Raw genomic sequence first — 16122 nt, 5'->3', positions numbered from 1 at the left:
ATATATGTTAGCATGTTTCTAGCATGGATTGGCATGTTTCTTGCTAGGCTGTTGATAGGGGGTTCTGAGTGGCTGCTAAGGTGTTGCTAAGTGGTTGCTAGGGTGTTCTGAATTGTTGCTAGGGTGTTCTGAGTGGTTGCTTAGGTGATGCTTGGCAGTTGTTAGGGTGTTCTGATTGGTTGCTAGGTGGTTGCTAAGGTGTTGCTTGGGTTTTTTGACTGGTTCTTAAGGTGTAGCTAGGAAGTTGCTGAGGTGTTCCGAGTGGTTGCTAGACTGTTGTTAGGGCGTTCTAGGTAGTTGGTAATGTTGCTAGGTGGTTGCTAAGGTGTTGCTAGGCGGTTGCAAGTTGTTATGTGGTTGCTAGGGTTTTCTGAGTAGTTGCAAGGGTATTTTATGTGGTTGCTAAGATGTTGCTAGGTGGTAGCTAGGGTGTTTTGAGTGGTTGCTAAGGTGTTGCAAGGCGGTTGCTAAGGTGTTCTGGGTAGTTGCTAAGGCATTGTTAGGCGGTTGCAAGGGTGTTCTGAGTGGTTGTTAGGCGGTTGCTAAGGCGTTTCTAGGTGGTTGCGAGGTGATTGCTAAGGTGTTCTAAGTAGTTGCTAGGCAGTTGCTAACATAAATTAGCATGGCTCTAGTATGAATTAGCATGTTGCTAGCATGCTTTATAAACTTGCATGTTGTTAGCATGAATTTAGTATGAATTAGCATGTTTTTAGTATGGATTAGTATGTTATCAGTATGTCCAATGTAAAGTCAATGGCAGTTTTTTCAATGGAATTCTATGGGACAGTTGCTAGGGTGCAGTGAATGGTTGCTAGGGTGTGGCTTGTTAGTTGAAAGCTCATCAGTGATTGGCAGTCTGAGTTAAATGAGCCCAAACTTAAGTCTGTATGACAGTCTAGCAAAAAGTTATGAGGTCGCAAAGTTTGGTCCAATGTTAAGTCAATGGGACTTTTCTGAATTTTCCGTGTGAGTTTTCAGAAAACCGTGAGTCTGATCAGTTGGAAAAGATTTAGCAACTTAATTCAGTATAGTTTGGGAGGTTTGGAGTTATTTTGGTCGTTGTAGTATGAACAGTATAGGAGGAGATGCATTCTTAAATTAGTCTAAGAAGACGGAAGAAGAAGAAGTTTATGTAGTATAACAGTATGTTGGCTTTCTCAAGCCACCATAAATATTGAAACAATAAATTCATGCAAATTAACACTAAATTAACTGACCTTTTATGAATATAAACATCATCAATGCACAAATACCATGGGCAAATAGTGTTTGCAGCCTGTCTCAGGTTTTCTCTGGAGGAGAGTTGCGCCGTGGTTATCATCACTCACAAATGACGTTTAAATATCCCCATTTCAAAGCATTTATTCAACAAAAGGTCATTTATTTAACAATTTGTGATGACATGATATTCATTTCAGAAACACTAATTTCAACAGCATATTTTCCTTGCTCTAAATGTCTCCCCTTCCCAAGCGACACTCGCACATTAAGCTTGCCCACTGTTCATTTTCAAGCGCATTGGGTGGACGCAGCAAACTTACCGATCAAAAAACATTTGGTAGAGTCTCTGTTGTGATCGGGGATGAAAGAGTGAGACACAGATTACACAGATATATAGCTTATCTACAACCCGTATGTATTTATTCAGAGATTGGTGTTAAAAGGTAACCTGTACGGAACATCGTTGTGTACGGAATATGGTTAGTCTGCATCCTAAAAACAAACAATACTGACACTAACATCTAAAACACGTTTAATTTCATTCCTTAAAATGTAAATGATCAAAGACTCATTCATAAATAGTGCCGCCCCAAACTCTTGCATCGTTTTGCAATTGTATATCTTCATTGTATCTCACACTGACAACCAGACTATTTCCCCTCTCCTAACACATCATACCGTTATTCGTTAGCATGGTAATATTTACTCCAATCTGTTCTCCGTTTACCACTGCAGCGAGTTGAACATCTGTCTGCTGTTGTCTCTCACAGGTGAAGTGCTACACGCCATCAAATGAGTCACTCGCTAACGCCACGTCTAAAAGCAGGAGCGAGTCATGCTAACCCCGCAGTGTCTGTGTTTTTCCAGCCCTTATTTAACAAGCACACACTCGCGCAGGAGCCACAGCTGGGGTTTGCTAGCGAACGTGCCGTTTCAAACACAATCAGACCCTCTGTCACTCACACTTCCGCCTCGGGACCATTATGCAGATCTCTCTCCATCCGCGCTAATGGCTCCAAAGGGCCGCGCAGGAACACCTCGACCCCTCCGCTGATGCTAATTGAACTGTTAGCGTTATCTGCAAGCCCGAATCAATGACATCTCTTAGCGATACGGCCTCACTAATACGGCTAATCTTCCATTGCACGCGTGGAATTCTTTCAGCTTGGTTAAATGGGAATCAGTAAACATTCATTACGATTTCAACCAGAGTTTGCTGCGTGAAGAGAGAGCGAACCGTGACCCCAGCGGTTACGACTAGTGTGGTTTAATTTAATTAGCAAGTTGAAGCAGGGGTTAAAAAAAAAGAGGTTTACTATGGTAATGACTGTGTGTGTGTTTTTTTTCAGCTGATCGGGATGCTGCTGGCCTGCTGTCTGTCGCGATTCATCACTGCCAATCAGTACGAGATGGTGTAGCGGGGGGAGGAAAGGTGAGCCACACACACACTGTGTTACTAAGTGAACATTAAATAAAATGTAGAATAAATAGGGGTGACACGGTAGCGCAGTGGGTAGCGCTGTCGCCTCACAGCTAGAAGGTCACTGGTTCAAGCCTCGGCTGGGTCAGTTGGCATTTCTGTGTGGAGTTTACATGTTCTCCCTGTGTTCGTGTGGGTTTCCTCCGTGTGCTCTGGTTTCCCCCACAGTCCAAAGACATGCGCTACAGGTGAATTGAATAAACTAAATTGGCCATAGTGTATGTGTGTGAATGAAAGTGTATGGGGGTTTCCAGTGATGGGTTGCAGCTGGAAGGGCATATGCTGGATAAGTTGGCGGTTCATTCCTCTGTGGCGACCCCTGATTAATAAAGGGACTAAGCCGAAAAGAAAATGAATGAATGTTAAATAAAAATTGACAATGTTGATCAGTATGTTTTATATTAATTAGCTTTCATAGTAGGTTTTAATATATATATATATATATATATATATATATAGTTCAATACATGGGCGTTGCTAGGTCGATTTTAGGGGGGCTGTAGTCTAAACTTCATAAATACACTAAATTTGGCTCCTCTCCATCTTTTGTTTTAATTTGATCAGAAAACCACAGCTGTGCAGAGCGAGAGCCCAAGGTGTGTGTTTATCGATAGATTGTTATAATATCTGCTTACTTGCAGTTCCTTCCTATAGATACTTGTGCCCCAATGTCATGGAGGAGCAATCAGGTTTTCTCGGCGCTCACCTGATCATCACAGCTGAAAAATGTGACTCTTAACAAACATTTCACAATTTAACACGTTACTGTGCGTGTGGCATTAACTATACCATACAGTCTTGCACAGAAAGGTTTAAAAACAGTGACAGAACCACTTCGAGAAAGTACTCATTTTAACTGTCAGAGATAAAAACATCATGTGTTGGCTTCTATTAAAAATGTTTCTTTATTATTATGATTCAGATCGTGAAATATGAGAATTAGCTTGTAGGTCTAAAATATATATATTTATGGCATTTAATTAGAAATGTGTCAGTTTTATTTATTTAATACATGAAAACAAAACATGTACTTGAAAATAGAAAGTGGTTTTTACTTTAAGCCTATGTGGCTCATTCAGAACTCAAATAGCTATGCCCGTATATAACATTATATATAATTCACTTTGGGGCCCACTTCTTTCTCAGATCAATTTTTGAAGGCCCACCTGTCTGACATTTTCTCTAAAATGTTTGTATGAAATGCTCATTTAAAGCTTTATTTATTAACAAATATATGAGAGAACCACAGGTCAACAGGGAGATTGCAGAAGACCAGCTTCTGCTTTAAACTGGACTGACTGAATATCTACTATTAAATATCGACTATCCAAAGATATACAGACAAATGTAAAATACAGTAAAACACCCTACATCTGTTGAAACGCGTCGATCTGATGGCGGTTGAGTTTGCAGCTGGATATTATTGGGAGATTGTTGACAGGAGCAGTGAACAGCTCCACCAGAGCGCGTCTGAAGCTCATCTGAAAGTTTATTTTACAGTCTATGGCAGAAACACCATTGAGCCTTGTTAGATACTCCTGTATGGGCAGGTGTGTGTCTGTTATAAAACACTCACAGGACATTAATTTGGACACCTATGCGGATATATTTAATAGTTCACACAAAAATACACAAAGAAAAACTTTCACTTTACGCATAGTTTGTGAATGAACAGACATGCGTGTTCTAGTTGCAGCCTCATGAGGCTGTTTTTCCGCCGAGTTTGAATTAATCAGAGAACAGAAGAAAGTGCATTACTGCAATCATTTTAATACAAAAATTGTAATATAATATTGAGAGTTAATTTTAAGCTATCTTGCGGCTCATCAAATGAGTATCCCTGGTCTATACAATACAGTGGAATACTGCTATTAGCATACAACCCTACTATATTAGCCAAACATTTTTAAGTGTATTACTATAAAATTATACACATAATTATGAGGTTTTCTTTCTTTTTTTTCAACCTCATAAGGAGCTGAGCCCCCTACAATGAGAATTCTAAAATCGCCCCTGGTTGAATAGTCAAATATTTATTAGTGTTATTGTGAAGCAACATATTAACATGATCTTTTACATTTAAAATAATTTAATTGTTGTGCATACATTTAATATGTATGTATATATACACACACCATAGTTTTTCTATAACTGCACTTTATAACCTATACCTGTATCCTGCACTTGCTGCTATTGCACTGCTGGTTAGACCTAAACTGCATTTCGTTGCCTTGTTCTTGTACATGTGTAATAACAATAAAGTTGAATCTAATCTAATATATATATATATTGTAAAAATGCTCAAATTTAAATAATAAATGTCTTTATTTTTACTAAAAAGCTATGCATGTAATTTTCCGATTTTGTTTCTATGTGTATGATGGAAAATTTTCTTTACAGTAAAAAATAGTTAAACAAATTATTTATATAAGAATAATCATAAATTATATGCAATGTAATTTCTTTATATTTATTCAATTGTGTATGTGTTTTATTAATTTTAATAAACTATTTCCTTTTGTTTTTCATTGCACTAATGCATTTTGGGAATCTTCTTTATACATGTAACAGATTGTTTTGTGAGCATAATTTAAATTAAAAAAAAAGTTTGAAACATTTAGTCTAGGAGATCTTGTTGTGTGAAACTGCGTAAACACTGCTCAAAACTGAAACTGTTGAATCCTCTTTTTCTCGTTTCTACAGGCACTAAAGACGTACGTCACCTGGAAAGGGAAAGCAACCCAAAAATGCTCGCACACTCCATTCTTTCACATCTCTTTTTTACTCTCTCTCTCTCCTTTTATCTTAAATTTTCTTTCTTGCCTTTTTTCTGCTTTCTGTCATTCCTTAATCATGCAGTTGTGCCATGACCAAAGCCTCTCCTTTCGAAACGTCAGCGTTAGCGAGGACAAGGAAACGGTTTTAAGACGCACTCCTGCGTTCTTGCATTTTACTCTGTATAAAACCTTGCATGCGGAAACCATCTCACAAACACTATAACTAACGCATTTTTGTAACACCACGTCCTAACCACTCGCAGGAAATCGATATCGCAATCCATCTCTCGCTGTACTGTATATCAAATATGTTATCGGTGGTTTTGTTGCCTTTGCATAGCATTTTCTATTTCAGACGCAGAAATCACTCAGTACTTTATTAGGACTTAAGTGTGACGTGTGAATTGTTAGCTGTTTATATATTATATTCCTTTTTTTATGGAGAAAAGTCGGTTTTTCTTAACTATCCGCCATTTTGTGAGCTTTGTTACTATTGGTCAGGTTGCAATTAGTAGCTCCGCCCACAGTGAAATCTCATTGGTCCAGATAGCTGTATGTTTTTATTAATTAAATGCTCTAATTGGCTATTTTGTGCTAAGTTTTGCAGTACTTTTACTTATTTACATTCAAAACTTCGCACATCCGGTTAGGACACGGTGTTACTTAACCCCTAAACAAGTGACTTTGTTAGTTACTTAATTTTTGGAGAGGAAAAACTATTAAAAACACACAAATGGCAAGATGTTTTCGTTGTTGTTGTTGCTGCTGTTGTAAAATCTATGGTAAAGGGGTTCATCTCAGAAATGGCTTTATAATAGAATTTGATTTTATTTTTTTAGCTTCGGGTTGAAAGTCACTTGACGTGTTCCTGTGCCGAGTCAAAAAACATCAATGTGTTTCACCGTGAAAGCCAAAAAAACAAGCAATTTTCTGCCACATACTGTATAGGCTTGTACAGAACTCGAGTAGATGCTGACTGGAGTGTAAATGTGAAAACTAATTAGGCATTTATGTTGTTGTTGTTGTTGTAAGACAAGCAGATATTTCAGAGTACTAACTTAACACTGTTTATCAGGCAACTGAATGGCTAATTCAACAGTTAATGGGTGGTAGTTACAGTTTTACACCATATCTACCTTGTGACACAGTTATTTCGTGGCGTTTTAATGTAAGAATGTAATCAAACTGAACATCTCTTTCAGCATTGAGGATGATCATGCTTTACAGCTCCAAGAATGTCCAGATAATTTCAAGAAGAATGAATATTTGCATGAGGAAACCATGAAAGATGATGAGCATTTTGGTATGATGAAGGATGTTTCCAAGGATGCTATGTTGTTTTTAAGAAAATATGAGATGTTAGACCTAAAATAAATCCTTGCTAGTTTGTCTAATTAAAGACGTTTTGATTCAAAATCCTATATAAAGTGAAATAAATAATTTTTCTTGAGGTTTTGAGTCAAATAATTTCTTGAAACATCTTTACCTCAGTTATTTTTGCATAATAAAGTGTTTTGTTGAGTCATAGTTATTAAAGACTGAGCCAAACTTTAGACACCTCAGTTGTTTATTTATTATTTATTAACATATGTGGTCAAAATTGCTGCAGTCTTTGGCTTTTGTTTAGTTTTGAATCTATTGTGAAGTACTGTTATTTACGTGTCACTGTTCTCCTTTTTAAATCTCATTTCATGCTGTTTTATATGCTTTTCTCATTGGCCATTTTGTTATCATTTAGCCTTAGCTAGCTAATATGTTAAACGATCATTTCTGAAGCTGCCCCTTGTGTTGATTGATCATCATTTAAGTATTAGAATCCAGAATTCATAGTGATGAACTACACATCTCCAGAGGAATAATGTAGGCTACTTTATATAATAAAAAATAAACACTTTTTAAAATGCATCACCAGCTAGCATGCCAACAAAATGTACGTTGATATTGTAAACATCCGTGATCTCTATGAATAAAAATGGTTCTTCGTGGTTACCCGTGTCTGTTTGTCTTCATTTAAAGTTTGTGTGTCACAGCTTGAACTGGATGAATGGATTCCTCACGGGATCGTGTTAAAATAATTTTGTCCTGGATTGAAAACGGGGGGTTTGTTCGCTTCCTGGCCGCTGGATGGCACCACGATTTCGTTGAAAAACGTAACGGAGCAACAGCTTCATCGACCGGAGACCTCCGGTCTGCTGTGTGAATGGGGAAATCCCATGCAAATAATGATGCAAAAACGGACGGACGTGCATATAGGCTAATGTCTATATCGCGTCTGTTAGTATAATAAATGTCACTTGGACGTGTCTTGCGCAGTACATATCATGTAATGCCCCCCACAAAAAAAGCCTTTTTAAATGTCAGTCATCCCATCTAATGTCTGACATCAGAAACATCTAATAATGACGTCAACAAGAACGTATTCCACCTTTGAAAAAAAACGCAATGACAACATGTGTACGATTGAAGGAGTTATCAAATGTTTTATCATTTAAAACCCCTTAAAACTTCATTTGGTTTTGTTTTTAAATGTTAAACTGTGCCGTCTTCTTTTCTAACAAACTCTGTGTAGAGGCATGTTCCACTTTTTGGAGCCTTAAATTGAGATTAATATGTAGTTTTCTTACTTAAACATAGATTTATCAAAGTAGGCCTGGCAAAATTAGTTTAGGCTAGCATGTTTTCTTATCATTATTAATTAAATAATTCAGTTTTACTAGAAACATTTAGCCCACTGTAAAACGTTTCACTTGGTTAAACTTACACTTTCAAGGCAGCTAGTGAACTTGAATTTGTGTCAACTCAACTTGGAGATTCTTTGTTTCAACTTAAGATGTTGAGTTTCACAAAATATTTACTAAAACTTTTAAAAGAATCTCTCTTAAGTTGAGTTTTAAACTAGCTTATTATTTTATATTATTTGAAGTAAAACATAGTTATTTTCGTAGGTGTAGCTATTATTACTCAAAACAATATAGCCTACAAATACTTTTTTTCATGCATTGTGGTGCTTTATTTGATTTTTGACTTTCACCCTTTTCCCTAGAGTCATTATACAGATTACATAATATTTGCAAGTTTGCATTTGCATAGTTCCACTGATCTGTGAAAGCTTTGCATACACAGTCTCCTCGTGTTTTATCTTTTAGCATTCATTCATTTGAAATATTAGATGGGGGACCACCTGCAGTCTCGGTTTCTCTGGATTTTCCAGGATTTATTGGGTGTATGAGTTTGAATAAGTTGTTAATATTTGTGTTATTCTATAAAGGTCTAAAACATTTCTTCTGAAATTCTAATAAAATATGGTAATTTACAGCATTTTGTCATTTAGAAAATGACTTTTATAATAACATGTTATACGATGTGGTCAAAATCACGGTTATTCCAACAAATATAAGGGGAGTATATGAGTAAATATGTATTGATAATGTATGAAACGAACACGACAAAATTAGATATTCAGTAATTATGCTATATACATGCTACTAGAAACAAAACATAAAAGAGAAAAACATAATAGTGAGAATGAATGAATCTTGGGTGGTTTTTTTGTGGTGTTGTGAGTGGCCCATCCACTAATAGAAACTAATAGAAATCTAAAAACACGACCTTTTGTGCAAGTATTTTTAAAGTAATAAGAATATCTAATTGTAGATACTACATCTAATGTCTGAAGAATAATAGGAATATTACTAATGATTTGGCTCAATTTTAATCAAATGCAAATATAGATCTAAAGCAAGTCAGAATTGTCAGGTCTAATTTGTTTTCCATATTGTGTATACATGTGTAGACGTCAAATAGCACCAGAAAGGTTACAATAATTTATTTCAGCTATAAATATGAAGTCTAAACGCAATATAGCCTATAAAGTGTGGAATATGATAAACACACAGAACCGCTGAGGCTATAAATATGTAGTCTACACGCAATGCTCGAGGTGCTTTCATCAGTTCGGTAGTTCCCTCATAGACTACCCTCTCTCACACTGTCGTGTCTTTGACCGTGAGCTGCAGCCTTGGCACAGAGCCAGACTCCCATTGTGCCGCCTGATTGGTTGTTGAGAGGCGCCGTCCTCCTGGATGAACTCAGCGACTGCCTTCTGGTTGGTGCAGAGCGGCTGAGCGGTTGTGGGCTGATGCCTCGCTCATGAATATTCATAAGTGCCGGAGAGCTACATGCGGCCTCACCCTCGCGCCGTTGCTAGACGAGTCTGTTATCTATCAGCGACTTTATCGCCGGTTTTCTTGGACTTTGCCGGGCATTTTTGGATTTAACGGCGGTCAAATACCAGAGAAGGTGGGTTTTAATAAGCCTGTGTTGTTTATTAGACTCGATAAATTGACGGTTAGTTTGCCGGCCGGCTTTCCTTTAGCAGATTAAGGAGTGGTAGGAAGCGAATGATGCACGTTCAGGATGTATTCTTAAGACAAATACAAATGTAAACCGACTTACATCTTAAAAATACGACAAAAATTTAATTCTTGATCGTTTAGTAGACATTATTTAGCGATTAGTAAGCCTATTCTTAACATTTTTCTTCTACATCATTGATGTTTTCACTCTAATATCCATTTTGATTATGTAATATTGTGTGTTTCCCTTCTAATCTATCATGCTTCTGTTATTTCAGGTCACATTATCCGGTTACGACCTGGTTACACGTTTGATTGACGTGTTGAAGCCACACCCATGCTTTAAATCCACCTGCGCTTTCAGAAACTTACTCTACTGAAGCGCACAGGGACCCGAGCACTGTCTGGACACAAATAATAGCGGATAAACCTTCTGTTAGAGCTATCTGGACCACCCAGCTCAAGAAAAACGGCTGCGTTTAACGAAAGCTTTGTTCTGCGCTTGAGCCCTCCAGGTCAATAGGACAGCAAAGATGATGCAGATCTGCGACTCCTACAACCAAAAAAACTCTCTCTTCAATGCCATGAACCGGTTTATTGGTGCCGTGAATAACATGGACCAGACGGTCATGGTTCCAAGTTTGCTGAGGGACGTCCCGTTGGATCAGGAAGAGGAGAAAGAGGTAACCTCTTTCCAGGATGGAGACATGTATGGCTCTTATGTGCTCCTCAAATCAATCAGGAATGATATTGAATGGGGTGTACTTCAAGCCGAAGAGAGGCGTAAAGAGAAACATGGCGTGACGACGACACCCCTGGAGGTGTCTCGCATTGAACCAAACGATGAGGACTTGGAGAAGCTGTTTCATTATCATCTAAGCGGACTACACACAGTACTGGCGAAGCTCACTAGAAAAGCGAACACTTTAACAAACAGGTACAAGCAAGAAATTGGTATCGGTGGCTGTGGGAATTGAGACGAACTGAAGTTTACAACGCCGTTGGACCGCAAAAAAATTTTAATTCACAAGGGTGCAGCAGGGGTTGAAGCCAAATGGGCCCCTCGTGGTTTCCATGCATCTTTAATTCCCCGGATCGAAAAAAAGACTAGTGCTTGATGCCGGTTTATAAGCACCCTTAATTCCCCTGCTAACATCCCTTGATATTGTTTGCACAACCTGGATACTAGCTTTGAAATTTAATGCGACTTATTTAAATAAGCAAACATTTTAAAAGATATGCAAAAGATATTTCATGGACCGTTGTGGCAGTTGTAATAATGTTGCTTCTAACGGGCTTGAGTCAGAATTAAAATCCCTAATTATGTATAAAAATGCACAGTTCTGCGCTCAACAGCCACTGGTACATCATGACATCCCAATCGATGACGGAATCGCATGATAGATCCTACGGATGTTGAGAGATTCCTGGAGATTGCATCACAGTTACTGTTGTTAAATGTCTAGAAGGAAAAAGTTGTCGTGTATTTTTTTCTATGGTCCCTAAAATAAACATTTTGTAAATGCAACTGTTTACTCAAATGTGTGATTTCTTAGTCAACTAAAACTCATGATTAACAATGAATCATTCCCTTCCAGGATGTCCTTGCGAAATATCACTTTACAGTACGTCTAACGCGCTTGTCTTATTGAGCTCAGCAAACATTGGGGCTGTGTTGGCGCGCGCAGCTGCTGCTGAGGTCCGCAGAGGGATCAGGCACATTAAATTAAGACCTGGCAACGTCTGAAAGAGCTGAGCACCTGCAGTGCATTTTTCCGATTGGTGCTGCTGAGTCACTGCTTGAGCTGCACTTAATGACGGATGTCTCTAATCTAAGCAGCCCACACTGGTTTAATACTCCTAAAGAGACTAATGTTGAGTCTTCGAAACTAAAGGATTCATTTGCTGATGCCTGAGGTCTTGTTTTAGGCTAGTAACATTTTTGGGGGAGGAGGGCGTTTAAATGTAAATAAAAGACTCCAGGTTTGTCTTAGACTGCTGAATCAAGTAAAATTTTTTCATGCTAAAGTCCTGTAGTCCAATAAATATTTCACTTAAATTGTTAAGGATCGTTACACTAGACAAAATGTCAAGTGTAAACTAAATATAAAGATACCTGTGCACAAGATGAAATATGTTTAGTTTAGTTTTGATGCTTAACGATGATTGGATCAATCAGGTTTTCTTTGAACTGGTCAAGATCTTTTATGTTGAAGTGTCAAAAGCAAAGTTTAAGCAAAATACAAAATGTAGGCAATTTGTAAGCGTCTAGATTTGACACCAAAACAAAAATGCACTGAAATGAGGTTTTGCTTTGCGTTTTTGTGAAGGTTTGAGACGAAGACAAAAACTAATGTAGTTAAGTTTTGATGCCAAAATATAAATAGATTTGAATCGGGTTATCTTTAAAAGATTATTACAATATAAAAAGTAAAACAAAAAAAAGTGTAAACAAAATGTAAAGCGAGTGCCCATGTTGTCTTGTTAACACCAAATCATAAATGGATGATAATAAGGATTGGCTTAAACCGGTACAGAGCTTTACAATGATAAAACACAGTTGTTAGATTATCGTAACCCATTATTGGGTCAAATATGGGCCAATGTTTGGTTAAAAAGCGTTATTTAAATTTAATAGAAAAATTTACTAACAAATTTAAATTACATTTTTTAAATGACGTTCATCAAATGTCGGGTTATGATAACCAGTGTTGGAGTAACGTATTACAAGTAACGTGAGTTACGTAATATTACTTTTCTAATAATGAGTAAAGTAACGCATTACTTTTAAAAATTAAGTAATATTTGAGTAACTTTTTGAAAATGTAACAAATTTATTTTTAGTTTAGTTAATTCGCTTTTAAAAAATACATTGCTGAATTAAAATGAATGTCGTGACAACAAATTATTTTGAACGCATCGAAGAAAAGGAAAAGGGAATTGTCTCAATGGACAGTGATTTTACTTGAGACAAATAGTACAAAAGTAGCAAATGCATTGCTTTAACCTTTCAATAATCTGTATATACAGTATGTATATCTCTTAGATAAGAAGTTCTCAGATAACATATCCTAAAATATTTTTTAGATTTCCTCTATTAAAAAAAGAAAAAAAAGGTCTGAAAGATCAAGCCTCAGTAAAGGTAATAAAAAGTAACTGAAAACTAATGTAACACATTACTTACCATAAAAAGAAACTAAGTAACGCAACTAGTTACTTTTTGGGGGAGTAACTCAATATTGTAATGCATTACTTTTAAAAATAACTTTCCCCAACACTGATAATAACCCAGCATTTTTGAGTGCAAAATCAGGTTTCGCTATTGGTATTCTGGTTAACAAGATCTTCTTGATGATAAAAAAAGACACTAGCCTTCACATTATCATGAAGTACTATAAAGACAAGCTAATGCAAGTAAACATTCAGTTAAGCAGTTGTCACCACTAAAAAAGGTCAATCATTTGATTTGTTTGCCCTAAATAAATCAATACATAAATACTTGGCTTCATTGCAATCCGAGGATGTTCTAATTATAGCCACTGCTGAGGCCAAAACAAAGTTTTGATGACCGCTTTGGCCGAAGGATTAGGGCCATATTGACTTTGCATGTTCTGCTCCACCATGAAGCATCTCACATTTCACCTTTGATTGTCAGATATCTAATAGCCAAAGAACCGTACGATCTGCCCTTTGAACATCATGTATCTTAGTGCTGGTCAGACGAGTAGACAAACTGACCTTTAACACTGATCAATCCATAATAGCGTCGCTGTGATAAAACATGACAGTAGATACATCTGATATGAGCTGGCTGTCAGATGCATGTTTGTCAACAGTTCCACTGTATTTCCTGCCACATAATCTGACATTCGTCTCTCGTTCTCCTTTTCGCACCCTAATTAGGGATGCTGGGGAAACTATACAGGAAAAGAAGATTAGATTTGCTGAACTGGCGTTTCTCATACTCTTGACTGTTTGTCTGCCATCCAGCTGATGTAAGACCAGCCTGTGGCATGACATACTCAAACTTCCAGGCAGTATAATGGAGTTTCGGAGCACAATAAGACCATCGATGAAGTATATGAGATGTGATGCAATGTGTCCTCTGGGTGCACAAAGGGGTACTGCTATCAGGTGCAAACCAAAAAATGCACACTGTCGTATTTCTTTGCAGAGAATTGAGGCCAAAATGCTTGTGGGGCAAAAAGTCCAAGGACGGAAAAAGAGGGAGAAATTAGATGAGGTAATATTCTTTTAAATTCCTCACATAGCTTGTAGAAGTTGTTGGAAATTGCCTCTTATATGCTGTTTTAGAAGATCATAATTTTCTCAAAAGGGCGACACGGTGGCTCAGTTATTATCACTGTGGCCTCACAGCTAGAAGGTCGCTGGTCCGAGTCCCGGCTGGATCAGTTGGCATTTCTGTATGGAGTTTGCATGTTCTTCCCGTGTTTGCATGGGTTTTCCTTCGGGTGCTCCGGTTTCCCCCACAGTCCAAACACATGCGCTATTGGTAAATTGAACTAAATTGGCCATAGCGTATGTGTGTGAATGAGTGTGTATGGATGTTTCCCAGTACTGGGTAGTATGCTGGATAAAACATATGCTGGATAAGTTGTCGGTTCATTCAGCTGTGGCGACCTCTGATTAATGAAGGGACTAAGTCGAAGGAAAATGAATGAATTGTCTCAAAAATCTCTTTCATTTACTCAAACATCTGAGATCATCTCCTTCCTCCAATAATGCCTCTGTAGAGTCGTTCTTTGCTCTGATTGGTCAGAGGCCTCAGTCTGTTGTGACTGGTCTACAAAGTACATCAAAGCACATTAATAAACTAAATGCTGAATTTTACTTCTGAAGGCTTCCTCGGTCCAGACATTTGTACAACTAGCTCTATTTCCACAGCTCAGTGTTGTGATCGAAACCGAAAATTATAATCGCTTGAGCTGGTTTTGAACTCTGCGAAAAACGGTTAACACAAATAGAAGTAGATGGAAACACATTTGCCAAAAAAACTCTGATGTAGAGAACATTGCATCCATATGACCAAACAGCTGTTTCTTTTATGCTTAGCTTGTTAACTGTTGGTAGCTAAGTTACCAATACTACAATAAGCCACTCTAATGCTGTGTTCACACCAGACGCAGCAAACGCGGACAAATAGACGCGTGAACATTTTGAGTCAAAATCAACAAAATCGAGTCAAATTCACTTCATGCGGATTCTCGTGATGGGCAGGGCTTCTGTCTGCCTGGTGACTCTAGCTTCGTTGCTAAATGGTTAACATAGATTTTATTGAGAAAGTAGCGATATTTATGTGCTTTATGAAGGTTGAAAATAGTGTCAATTCGTTTGGAGCCGTGTCTGAGTCGACTAGATCCTTTCAGAGGTGCACCCAGCTCTGGGAGTTTATAAACTCCTCCAGAAACTACCTGGATGATGGAAGCTTCCAGCGATGCTTCTGACTGAGCCTAGCCCAGTTTTCCCCGGGACACCAACAAAAGGCGCTACGTCATAATCACGCACCCACAAGAGCAAGCTCAGTGCGAATGTCTGCTGAAGTTCAGATTTTTGAACTCGAGCAATTCTCGCAAAACATGCGATATGCGCGTCAATCACACAAAATGCTCAACTCGTGCCGCGTCATTCTCACTGCTTCATTCGCGCCTATCACGTCGCAGGATGTCTATTCACATCTTTGCATTGACTTAACATGTAAATCACTTGCGCTTGACGCTTCTTCCGCCTCTGGTGTGAACGCAACATAACAACTTTATGTAAATGCATCTAACATTAAGTCCGTTTACAGAAGAACAAGTTGATCAATCCATTACAACTTGAGAAGGATGCCAGCAAATAAATTTGTGTTTAATAGACGTCTAATAGACATCTAAATGTAGAAAGTTAGGCTAAAACAAGGCTACATTTGGGCTGTCAGTGAAAATCTAATAGACGTCTAAGAATAGCCCAAAACTAGACTAGTTGTCAAGTAGACAGATTAAACAGACTTTATTTGTGTAGTCATTCATTTCTGTTTATTTGAGGACTAGTCTAGTTTTGGGCTATTCTTTGACATCTGTTAGATTTTCACTGACAGCCCAAATTTAGCCTTGCTTTAGCCAAGACGACTATGTTTAGACGTCTATTAGATCTCTATTAGACATATTTTAAAAACAAAAAATCCTTGCTGGGATGTTTCTCACAGGTAAGTTTAGATAATAATAACCAATCACATGCTCCTATTTAGCTTTTGAATACACTGGCCAATCAGAAGTGTTCCGATTAGCCT

The 16122-nt window shown here is 37.7% G+C and overlaps 2 protein-coding genes across 2 annotated transcripts in view; both read left to right on the top strand.

Moving 5' to 3' along the window:
• The window catches only part of tspan7b (tetraspanin 7b), a 48371-nt gene extending 40904 nt beyond the window's left edge, over positions 1-7467 (top strand). The window contains exons 7-8 of the mRNA XM_056447716.1: positions 2571-2653; positions 5405-7467. Coding sequence (XP_056303691.1) covers positions 2571-2639 — 69 coding nt within the window. The 3' untranslated portion in view covers positions 2640-2653; positions 5405-7467. The remainder of the gene's footprint in view (positions 1-2570; positions 2654-5404) is intronic.
• Positions 7468-9636: 2169 nt separating this feature from the next.
• mid1ip1b (MID1 interacting protein 1b) lies at positions 9637-11361 on the top strand. The gene is made up of 2 exons (XM_056448322.1): positions 9637-9777; positions 10112-11361. The coding sequence occupies exon 2, from the start codon at positions 10367-10369 to the stop codon at positions 10808-10810; it is 444 nt and encodes a 147-aa protein (XP_056304297.1). The 5' UTR covers positions 9637-9777; positions 10112-10366; the 3' UTR covers positions 10811-11361.
• The last annotated feature ends 4761 nt before the right edge of the window (positions 11362-16122 follow it).

Source organism: Danio aesculapii, chromosome 22, assembly GCF_903798145.1.
Source record: "Danio aesculapii chromosome 22, fDanAes4.1, whole genome shotgun sequence".
Taxonomy (NCBI): Eukaryota; Metazoa; Chordata; class Actinopteri; order Cypriniformes; family Danionidae; genus Danio; species Danio aesculapii.
This window is presented reverse-complemented; position numbering and strand designations above follow the sequence as displayed.